This window comes from Mobula birostris, chromosome 5, assembly GCF_030028105.1.
Source record: "Mobula birostris isolate sMobBir1 chromosome 5, sMobBir1.hap1, whole genome shotgun sequence".
Lineage (NCBI taxonomy): Eukaryota > Metazoa > Chordata > Chondrichthyes > Myliobatiformes > Myliobatidae > Mobula > Mobula birostris.
Genome location: NC_092374.1, coordinates 36715896 through 36728306, shown reverse-complemented (window position 1 = coordinate 36728306; position 12411 = coordinate 36715896). Strand labels below are relative to the sequence as shown.

At 38.4% G+C, this 12411-nt stretch overlaps 1 protein-coding gene across 2 annotated transcripts in view; it reads left to right on the top strand.

Moving 5' to 3' along the window:
• Window positions 1-12411, top strand: part of iqgap2 (IQ motif containing GTPase activating protein 2) — a 287122-nt gene that overhangs the window by 210191 nt on the left and 64520 nt on the right. For both annotated transcript variants that reach the window (XM_072257878.1, XM_072257879.1), the window contains exons 25-28: window positions 473-636; window positions 5703-5927; window positions 7861-8001; window positions 10594-10678. In XM_072257878.1, coding sequence (XP_072113979.1) covers window positions 473-636; window positions 5703-5927; window positions 7861-8001; window positions 10594-10678 — 615 coding nt within the window. The remainder of the gene's footprint in view (window positions 1-472; window positions 637-5702; window positions 5928-7860; window positions 8002-10593; window positions 10679-12411) is intronic.

Genomic DNA, 12411 nt, shown 5'->3' with positions numbered 1-12411 from the left:
CTTTGGCTCGCATTTCTTTATAGAGTATTAGCTATAAGTGGGGTTTGGACAAACATGGATTGTTTTCTCCAAAGCGCCGGAAGCTGAGAGATGACCTGATCAAAGTATATAAAGTTTCTGAGAGGCGTAGATAGGGCAGGTAGTCGGGGTGCTTCAAAATCATATTTATCTGATTTATTTTGACCCACATTTCTTTATATCTTGAAAATGTATTGGCCTAGCATTTCTGCATGAGAACTATTTGTGTGTTACCCCAACACTATCCCTCTTACCTGCCCAATCCAGCCCCCAACACCCATGCCTGCAGTACCTGGGTCAGTGTCACTGTGGGGTAGGTGGTTGCTCTTGCTCAGCATCATGTTATGCGTCCAGTACAGTGAAGGATAAGCTAGAGGCCATATGCTGCAAGGATGCAAGTTGCCGGGCATAAGTATTCCTGTTTTTGTTATTTTGTTTCTATTTTTTCTCCTAGACAAATCCAGCCTATTTGGCCAAGTTGATCTTCCAGATGCCTCAAAACAAGTCTACAAAATTTATGGACACTGTCATTTTCACCTTGTACAACTATGCCTCAAACCAAAGGGAAGAGTATCTTCTGCTAAAGCTCTTCAAGACTGCATTGGAAGAGGAGATCAAGTATGTGTTCTAATTGACTCAAGCTCTGCTCTGCAGAAAGTTGTAATTTGTGCTAGGCTTCGGTTTTACAAATGCTAGCATGGCGTTCGAGTAACGTTGGTGTGTAAATGTTGGGGATGCAAGGCAGTGAGTTTTCATGTAGCAGTGTTTCAAGTTTAATTATCATTCTAACATATATGAATACCCAAAACAGCGTTACTCCGGCGCAAAACACAGCACCAACAGTCACACACAACGCAAGGCACATATTAGATAGAAAATATGAGTAAAGTACAGTTACATAAAAAAAATATATAGTCCAAGACCCCGAGTCCATGAATGTTGAAGGAGTCTGCAGTTGAACACAATGCAGCTGGTCTTCTGCCAAGTGAGCACTGGGGAACAGCTTAGACGCCAGGCCTCACTGCCTGGCTTGGGGCCTTGTCCTCAATACCACTGAGTCCATTCAACGCCCCTGCTGTCCGCTGATAAATCAGTGAGTCAGAATTGCAGCATATCCAATGGTGTGTTGCGATCACAAGAAAAGCAACTGAATTGATCACTCGCTGTTAGACTGCACACCCGCTTCGCGCACTGACTTCTCCGATACGCCTCTGATGTGGGCAGCAGCAAGATCCATGGCGAGTGCAGCTCCTTCACTCTCTCGGCCAATGAGTACCTCGCTGGTGGGGTAGTCCTACAGTACTTTACGTTCTTAGTGGTAGGCAGGGTCTTGTGATCATAAAGAATACGATTAAAAAGGATAATAACACCTTTGGTTGATCCTGTAGAAGCTGCTGCAATCACATACACTGCCATCTATTGTGGAGCGATCAAGCATACAATGGTCTGAAATGAATAGGGTCAATTATTGGTCCTGTAATTAGGTCAGCAGGTCAGCAATTAAAATAGAATCTCCCTGCCCATAATCTAATGTATTTTGCCAGTAATCTATTTAGGCAGACTTAATTGTGATCTGTTGGTTAATAAGCTTTTCTTTAGCCATTTCCTGTATTTAAAAAGAACTATTCAACATCTTATCCCGCAGTTTCAGAAAGAAGACATCTTACATAGGAGATTTGCAGCTTTTTTTTTAACCATAACCCCTGAATTCCGGGAGCCCACTTTCTCTGCCTCATCTCATTAAAGGAAATCCATCTTGGTATCTTTTTCTATAACTCTAAAACCGGTAGTCATAAACTATCACTGAGATCTCCCAGTTACCTATTTTCTTTTAAAACAAGGGAATATTTTTGTAGAGTTCCTCTTATTCCAACACACAAACATCAAAATATCCTTCAAGATGATGCAAGAGCAGATTTGAGTAACCACACAAAAGGAAATGGATTTATAAAACAAAACCTGCTTCCAGTCTGTGTGAAATTGACCACACAAAGAATTAGCAAATGGTGATTGAAGCAGCAGTTTGTATAGCTTGAAGCAAAATCCTTGAATGTAGCTTTTCACTTCCAAGTATGTTATACATGACTATATTGGAATGGTGCAAAAGTGTCTGATGTATTCCAAGCCACAAACTTTTCTCACCTTAATCACCTCATTCAGCATTGCTGAAGCAAAGGCAAACTTGCATACTACAGCATCATTCACAACAATTCCTAACATTTACCATATTAATATTTTAAAATAAATGCTTATATTAAATGTACAACTTTTTTCTTTAAAAAAGTTATGCATTAATGTAAGTGATGTTCTATATTAACCATATATAACCATATAACAATTACAGCACGGAAACAGGCCATCTCGGCCCTTCTAGTCCGTGCCGAACGCTTACTCTCACCTAGTCCCACTGACCTTCACTCAGCCCATAACCCTCCATCCTTTTCCTTCTCCATATAGCTGTCCAATTTAACTTTAAATGACAACATCAAACCTGCTTCAACCACTTCTGCTGGAAGCTTGTTCCACACAGCTACCACTCTCTGAGTAAAGAAGTTCCCCCTCATGTTACTCCTAAACTTTTGCCGTTTAACTCTCAACTCGTGTCCTCTTGTTTGAATCTCCCCCACTCTCAATGGCAAAAGTCTATCCACGTCAACTTTATCTATCCTCCTCATAATTTTAAATACCTCTATCAAGTCCCCCCTCAACCTTCTACGCTCCAAAGAATGAAGACCCAACTTGTTCAACGTTTCTCTGTAGCTTAGGTGCTGAAACCCAGGTAACATTCTAGTAAATCTTCTCTGTACTCTCTCAATTTTGTTGACATCTTTCCTATAATTCGGTTACCAGAACTGTACACAATACCTCAAATTTGGCCTTACCAGTGCCTTGTACAATTTCAACATTACATCCCAACTCCTATACTCAATGCTCTGATTTATAAAGGCCAGCATACCAAAAGCTTTCTCCACCACCCTATCTACATGAGATTCCACCTTCAGGGAACTATGCACCATTATTCCTAGATCCCTCTGTTCTTCTGCATTCTTCAATGCCCTACCATTTACCATGTATGTCCTATTTTGATTAGTCCTACCAAAATGTAGCACCTCACATTTATCAGCATTAAACTCCATCTGCCATCTTTCAGCCCACACTTCTAACTGGCCTAAATCTCTCTGCAAGCTCTGAAAACCCACCTCATTATCCACAACTCCACCTATCTTAATATCATCTGCATACTTACTAATCCAATTTACCACCCCATCATCCAGATCATTAATATATATTACAAACAACACTGGACCCAGTACAGATCCCTGAGGCACACCACTAGTCACCGCCCTCCAATCTGACAAACAGTTATCAACCACTACTCTCTGGCATCTCCCAACAAGCCACTGCTGAATCCATTTTACTACTTCAATATTAATACCTAACGATTGAACCTTCCTAACTAACCTTCCATGTGGAACCTTATCAAAGGCCTTACTGAAGTCCATATAGAGAACATCCACCACTTTACCCTTGTCAACTTTCCTAGTAACCTCTTCAAAAAATTCAATAAGATTTGTCAAACATGACTTTCCATGCACAAATCCATGTAGGCTGTTCCTGATCAGACCCTGTCTATCCAGATAATTATATATACCATCTCTAAGAATGCTTTCCATCAATTTACCCACCACTGACATCAAACTCACAGGTCAATAATTACTAGGTTTACTCTTAGAACCCTTTTTAAACAATAGAACAACATGAGCAATATGCCAATCCTCCGGCACCATCACCGTTTCTAATGACATTCGAAATATTTCTGTCCGAGCCCCTGCTATTTCCACACTAACTTCCCTCAAGGTCCTAGGGAATATCCTGTCAGGACCCAGAATACTGCAAAAAAAAAAAAAAAAAAAATTGCTCCTTTCTCAAGAGCACAGTACTTCTCCTCATTTAATCTAATCACTGATATACCTGAAGTTGGAATACTGGAAGTTGGAATGTTAGTGCTTAAAATTTCCCAATATTTAAAGACCGACCCAGTATGCAATTCAAAGCTAGAGAGATTACGTGAATATAGGGTAGAATAAAGAAACTTCAAGACCAATAAAATCTAGTTTTTGTCTGGTCTTGACAGACTGCAGGCAGCATCTGGCTGCACTTTACTTTTATATTCCTTAAAAGCGCCAGTACTTCCTTTTCTTTAATCATCATAGCTTCCATAACTACCCTACCTGTTTTCCTTACAATTCAATATCCTTCTCCTTAGTGAATACCGAAGAAAAGAAATTGTTCAAAATCTCCCCCATCTCTTTTGGCTCCGCACATAGCTGTCCACTGTGATTCCCTAAGGGACCAATTTTATCCCTCACTATCCTTTTGCTATTAATATAACTGTAGAAACCCTTGGGATTTATTTTCACCTTACTTGCCAAAGCAACCTTGTATTTTCTTTTAGCTTTTCTAATTTCTTTTTACATTCGTTTTACATTCTTTATATTCCTCGATCACCTCATTTACTCCATGCTTCCCATATTTATTGTAGATATCTCTCTTTTTCCGAACCAAGTTTCCAATATCCCTTGAAAACCATGGCTCTCTCAAACTTTTAACCTTTCCTTTCAACCTAACAGGAACATAAAGATTCTGTACCCTCAAAATTTCACCTTTTAATGACCTCCATTTCTCTATTACGTACTTCCCATAAAACAAATTGTCCCAATCCACTCCTTCTAAATCCTTTTGCATCGCCTCAAAGTTAGCCTTTCTCCAATCAAAAATCTCAACCCTGGGTCCAGTCCTATCCTCCATAATTATATTGAATCTAATGGCATTGTGATCACTGGACCCAAAGTTAATTCGGAGAAGGAAGTCTGAGAATTGGAGGGGGAGTGTGGCAGGAGCCATTTTGATTTTTTCTTCTTATCATCGGAGTTAAGAGAGGCGGGACTGCACAGGCGTGTGAAAATCGGAGGGGCAAGAGGGGGAGGTGTTGCATTTGCCTGCCAGAGAAAATATTACAGCGGTACTTTGGCAAGATAGATTAGAGGACTCATCTAGGGAGGCTATTTGGGTGGAAATGAGGAATGGGAAAGGTGTAGTAACACTTATAGGGGTGTATTATAGACCACCTAATGGGGAGCGAGAATTGGAGGAGCAAATTTGTAAGGTCACACCCCTCCCCTCCGGTTGGTTGTCCCCTTCAGAAGTATACAAAATGGTACACTTACTATTGAAGGTATGGCACAGGGGTACTCTGCACTTGGGGCCCATTTCCTGCCTCCTGCAACTTAGGAGTGACTACCTGTAGCTCCTATCTATCATCTCCTCAGTTTCCTGTGTGAGTGGGAGTCAATATATTTCCCAACCACTAGCCTCACCAAGCCTACAATTTTCCAATTTATTCCTACTGCCCCTTTTTAAGCAGAAAAACTATATTAGCTGTTCTACAGTCCTTATATTTATTGCAGATATTTTGTGCAGCGATATTTTGATGTTTGTACTTTGGAATAAGAGGAACTCTACAAAAATATTCCCTTGTTCTAAAAGAAAATAGACAACTGGGAGATCTAAGTAATAGATTATGACTACAGGTTTTAGTAGTATTTTAAAAATCCTAGGATTTTTTTCATCTTTAGATGAATTGCAACTCCAACTCATTGTTTGTCCTCCACAATTATTCACAGGTCAAAAGTGGACCAAGTTCAAGATATTGTCACTGGAAACCCTACAGTGATTAAAATGGTGGTCACCTTTAACCGAGGTACACGAGGGCAGAATGCACTCAGACAGCTGCTTGCTCCAGTGGTGAAGGAAATTATGGAAAACAAAACACTCACCATAAATACAAACCCAGTGGAGGTGTACAAGGCCTGGGTGAATCAGATGGAGATGCAAACTGGTGAAGCTAGGTTGGTAATGTATACTGCAAATTAATTTAGACGATACTGTACATATGTGATATAGCATTATTGTGGTATCTTTGTTCGCACTGGGGCAACATGGCAGCGTAGCAACAGGCACAGCACCTTACAGCGCCAGCCAGTGCTTTAAGAAGGATTCCAAGCTCATGGAGAAGGTGCAAAACAAATGTAAAAAAAAATAGAGAGCTTCAAATTATGAGAAAACCAAAAGAAAATGGGACCTAGTTTAATCAGAATAAAAGAAATAAGAGGTTAAAATTTAAAGAGTTTGATAAAAGTTTTAAAGAAGAAGTTTGGGTCCTGTTTTTGGTCAGATTGTTACCAAAAGAGAAAAGGGAACTGACCTTGCTAGTATCAGTGATAGAAGTAGAATCCATAACAAATTTCTAAAGGTAACTACTACTTGACTTAAGGGAGCTTTAATACAGAAAGTAGCTATATCTTTTAGGAAGAGGTTACATGGCCTCTGGTGTAAAATTTGGAAGCCTGAAGGCACACACTCAACAATTCAGGAACAGCTTCTTCCCCTCTGCCATCCAATTTCTGAATGGACTTTGAACCCATGAACCCTACCTCACTACTTTTTTTATTTCAGTTTTTGAACTACTTATTTAATTTTACCAATCTATACATAAATATGTACGGTATTACTGTAATTCAGTCTTTTTCCTATATTATTATGTATTGCATTTTACTGCTGCCACAAAGTTAACAAATTTCATGACATTTGAAATATAAAAATTAAACTTTAAAAAAACTGGAGATGCTGAAAAGCTGATGTAAAAATACAATGCTGGAAAAACTCAGCATTTTCAAGCCACATCTGTGCAAAGAGAAACAGAATGAAAGATTAAGGCTGAAGATGCTTTGTCAGAACTGGAAAGGAGAGAAAAGAAGCTATTAAGCTGCATTGGGCGTAGAGGAATGCCTCTGGGTAAAAATGGCATGACGTGGGGACAAGTTGCAAACTTGTCAATGACTGAATGGGAATAGTTAAGAGTGAGTTTGTCGACAAAAGAATGTAAGAGCTATGAAGTGCACAGCAGGAAGGCATGCCTGGTAGGTGAATCTGGTTACATACAGTACTTCTAGAGAGAAAAAAGGGAAAGAAACAAAAAAGGTAGCTAATATCGCAGATGGATGATGATACAGATAGAAGAATCAAGTCATCTGAAATTGCATCTTTCAATATTGAGTCTAGAAGATTGTAAAATGTCCATGCTGATTCTTAAGCTTGCATTGGGCCTCATTGTAACCGTACAAGAGACCACAGGGTTTGGGGTGGAAAATTAAAGCAGCAGGCCATGGCAAGCTCAATATTGTCCAACAGGATAGAACACAGGTATTTCAAAAATTATCACTCAATGTTTAGTATGTCGGATTGTGGTCTTCTCTATATTGGAGCCCTTAAAGTTCAAATAAATATATGTAATTTAAATATATTTTACAAATATTAAAACTAATTTTCTAAATCTAAGGAGAATTAAGTAAACTGCTTATCTATTTTTATACTGTGAGTAAAATTAATGGGCTGACAGTTCTTGCTCCAGCCATGGCTGAGGTGCTGGAAGTAAAGTGCAGCCAGATGCTGCCTGCAGTCTGTCAAGACCAGACAAAAACTAGATTTTATTGGTCTTGAAGTTTCTTTATTCTACCCTATATTCACGTAATCTCTCTAGCTTTGAATTGCATACTGTGTCGGTCTTTAAATATTGGGAAATTTTAAGCACTAACATTCCAACTTCCAGTATTCCAACTTCAGGTATATCAGTGATTAGATTAAATGAGGAGAAGTACTGTGCTCTTGAGAAAGGAGCAATTTTTTTATTTTTTTTCTTGCAGTATTTTGGTCAGTCTTGTAAAAACTAGATGCTGTATATTCTGTGCCTATGGGTAGTAGCAAATGTGTTGGTGTTTACAGTAAACTGCCTTATGATGTAACAAGTGAGCAGGCCATGTCACACGAAGAAGTGAAGACAAAACTGGAATCCTCCATGCAGAGCCTCCAAACGGTCACTGACAAGGTTCTCACATCAATATGCACATCCTTAGATGCCATTCCGTAAGTATCAAATATGTATGATTCAGAAGGCAGCCAGTCAACTGCCTATTGCTAACCCTTTAAAACAGGGGTTCCCAACTTTTTTCATGCCATGGACTCTCCTACCATTAACCAAAGGTTCCATGGACCCCAGGTAAGGAACCCCTGCTTTAAAAGAATACTCCCACTCTCTACCAAAATCAGGAAAAAGCACATGAAAAATACCTATTAGAAATGAAAGCAGTTGAAGTTTACTTGAAACTAATGAAAGGCTTCCTGCAAAACTTTTATTTTATATCTGGGGAAAAACTATTCTGAACAAAACTAGCATGGTTGTTTGTGTTTCTGTGTAGGTACTAATATCTTATAATTTACACAGGAGCCTTTCATAATTATTATTAGTGTTTCTCTCCAATTTTAATTTATTGCAGGAGAAGTTGATAAGATGTTGGAAGTGCGGTATCCATTTCCAATTTCAAGATGGGATTGTGTATATGTTGATGTTCTGAACCCAGATGGATCTTTTGCAATGATGTTATTTTAGGCTGAAATTGAGTATGATTGGAAAATAGTAACAAAATCATTTCATGTGAATCTGTTGAGTAAACAAAATGTTCTGAAAACTTATCTGTGCCATAATTGTCAAGTGTGCACTTGAATTGTTCCCTGCAAAAATGTACTTCCCCTTAAAGATGCAGGCTACCCTTAAATGGTAAAACCAGTTGATAATATTGACATGCCTATTATCAAAACGTTATCTGTAATGCTGGCTATGTATTAATGTTTATATTAGTCAGGGGGCTTTAGTTGTGTTGGAGAATTTTTTTTTTAAGAGGACGCACTCAAAATTGGTTACAACCGATTTCTATTTTGGATTGTGCTTTGGGTTAATTATCCAACCAACGTATTCTGATCACTGGGGTGGCACGGTAGCTTAGTAGTTAGCACAACGCTTTAGGGTACCAGTGAAGACCTGGGTTCAACCCCTGCTGCTGCCCGTAAGGAGCTTGTGGGTTGTCCCTGTGACCGCGTGGGTTTCCTCTGGGTGCTCCGGTTTCCTCTCTCAGTCCAAGTACGGTAGGTTAATTGGCCACTGTAAACTGTCCCATGATGAGGCTAAAGTTAAATCCGGGGTTGCTGGGTGGCGTGCTCGAAGGACCGGAAGGGCCTGTTCTGCGCAGAATCTTAATAAATAAATAAATAAATAAAAATAAGTTTTAATTGTCCTTGTACATAAAACTTTGGTACCACTAATTTAGGGTAAATTCTGATGATGGTTTGTACACTTCAAAATCAATTTGGTGAGCAATGAATATCAAATGAATAAACATTGAAGAGGTGCATTTGATTTATCATTTGATTATCCACATAGTTATGAATTTGAGTAGCCAAAGCTAAAGAATGTGCAAAAAAATACCTCAACAATAAATTTACTTTGAACTTTGAACCGTGCTTAATTCCCTGTTCCCAAAAGATGAATTCTTTTGCTCCTTCCTCAATTTCACATTAAGTATTGTAATAACTGTAATGCAGATCTTATCAAAATGAAGCATATTATGAATAAAAGCATACCTAATTCAAAATTCGATGTTTGATGTGCCCATCCCTTTTCAAAATGAACATTAGCGATTTTTGCCACAAATTTCAAACAGCCATAACAAGGGCAAAGATAGATTTAGTATTTGTGAATGTATTTAGAACATGTTAATTGATGGCAGCCAGATCCTAATAAAGTCTACTTGACAGCTCAGATGTTGCACAAGTTAATGCACTTTAGTTAAGGGCAATGTTTGGGGGGGGGGGCGCGCGGGGGAATAAAATCAATAAGCCATCTCTTGAGGAATGTCAGGCATTTAGGCAGCATGGAGGGCAAGGTTATCAGCACTATTCAGCCGAAGGATTCTATTCCTTGCAAATGAGACAAATAATTCCCCTAAGTCTGACTGCATAAGCAGAGGATTCAGGAAATAACCCAGAGAATGACTAACAGTTCAGGAACTCCTGTATACTAGTATAGGTAGATTCAGTTTAATTTTGATATGTCTAATGAGGAAAATCCATCAGAAACAAATTGGATGTAAATGAGTAAACAGACATGTCACTTCAACTATATTATTTTCCTGATTATAGCGTGCAGATAGAGATATTTATTAAAAATTTTCTGAACTAATATTTATAAATTAAGGACATAGAATTCTGTGCAAGGGAGAATAGTTTCAGATTATGAGTATAGATCAAGAACTCTACCTAATCTTGGGCATGGCAAACTAATTAAAATTCTGTAGCAATTGTGCAGGAAATCAGTCTCGCTTTTGCATGTGCTGTAAAATATAGGTTTCATTTAAAATAATTAGCTTACTTGCTGAATTAATCATTAAAAGTTTTGGTTTATCGTTAAGCTAAATGAGTGCACTGAACTGCACTGTAGAGCACAGGAAATCATTTTCTTTATTGACTTAGTAAAATGATTTATGTTAAAAGCATTTCAAGACCACTTAATTTTATTTTGCTTCATATGTCAAACCAACTTTTATTTTATCATGTTTGAATCCATTCTTACACTGATATTAATTTTTTTAATTTCTCATTGTTTTAATCCATTTGTCCGTGTAGTTATGGAATGAGGTACATAGCCAAAGTTCTGAAGAGCTCGCTTCATGAGAAATTTCCAGATTCCACTGAGGATGAACTGCTAAAGGTAGCTCTGTGCAAGTCTATTAAGTTAATTTTACTTCTACTAGCTTCACTAGGACTGGCAAATGGCGCTCCACGTCTGAATCCATTTTTCTATGAACTTTAACAAATTCTTAAAGAAATACTACAGTGGTTAGTAGCTTTTTTTTATTTATGCCCATGAAAACTCTGCCCTTAAGGAGTGGGGGAAGAAAGGTGGTAAATGATCTATGCATTAAAGTTGAGGCAACCTTAAAACTTAAAATTGTGTTTTTTTTAGATGGTTTTGTTTCTAAGAAAAATTTTTTGCAATATTTTGTTTTGACAGTTTTATGCTGTATATTGAATTTACATTACAGAGGCTAATTGGAGTAAATATCCCCTTCCTACTTCCTCTAGTCCTATTAGCAGCATCTTCCAGTATTTTTCTGTGTGAGCATACATCTTGCTTCCTTTTCAATATATTGATGTCTTTTACCTCAGTTTCTCCAAGTAGTAACAAGTACCCTACTTGCTCTACTCGCTGTGGAAGGTTCCTGAATTCCTTAGTAGATTTACATGTGACTTTCTTCAATTAGTGGCCCCTTGCTTTGTAGGCATCTTTTTAACACCTACCATGTGCACCTTCTTAAAATGAGGAACTGCTAAAGGTGGTGTCTGTGCAGGCATGCTAGACTTCATTTCCACTTGGGCTGGTAAGTTATGTCTCAAATCTGAATCAGGTTTTGTATATACAAAAAAAAACATTTTGACAACTTTTTTTTTTAAAGAGAGTTTTGATAGGCTTATTCCCTCAATCTTGATGTAGGGTCTTGATCCAAACTATTGACCATCCTTTTGCTTGCCCATTGACCTCCTCCAGCAGCTTGATTTTGTTTTTACTCCAAATTACAGCATACATATTCTCTTGAATCCTTTCCATGTCCCAGCCTTCACCTCCTTAAATCAAAGAGCGCTGTCCTGTTCACACTTTCTTGGAAGTTACAATCTTCTTTTTCCCTTTCATTCCTTTAAGTCATCTTTATCATTGCCATATAATCTGAAATCAATCTGTTTCAGGTTGCTGTAAAGTGAAGCTAGTTTGATGTTGGCAAATAAAAAAGTAACTTTACGACACCACTATTTGAATGCCATAAACAGTATGGCTGCTTATTGTGCTCTGTTGAGCATCGTGCATGATGCCTTGTGTCATTTCACCTGCATGAATACCAATTTTAATAGATTTAAAATACCTGTTTTATAGCTTGCCTGGGATGGGATATGGGTGGATGAGACAAAGGTCAGGGGAAGACTACTGTCTCTAGGAATAGTACTGTGTGCCTGAAGTCACAGCACAGAACAGTACAACACAGGTAGAGGCCTTTCGGCCCACAATGTTGTGCTGAACCAGCTGAAAAGTAAAAGAAAACAAAACTAATCCTTCCTATCTACACAATGTCCAAACCCTCCGTCTCCCTCATATCCAAATGTCTCTTAAAAGCCTCTAATGTATTTACCAACATACCATGCAGCACATTCCAGGCACCAACCACTCTGAGTAAAATCCATACCCCTCACATCCCCTTTGAACTTATCTCCTCTCACCTTCAATGCATGCCCTCTGATATTAGATATTTCTACCCTGGGGAACATACACGCTGAATACTCTATGCTTCTCATAATCTTATAAACCTCTATCAGATCTACCCTCAGCCTCTGCTGCTCCAAAGAAAACAACCCAATTTGGATCTTTTTCCATTTTATTCAACTTCTGATTAA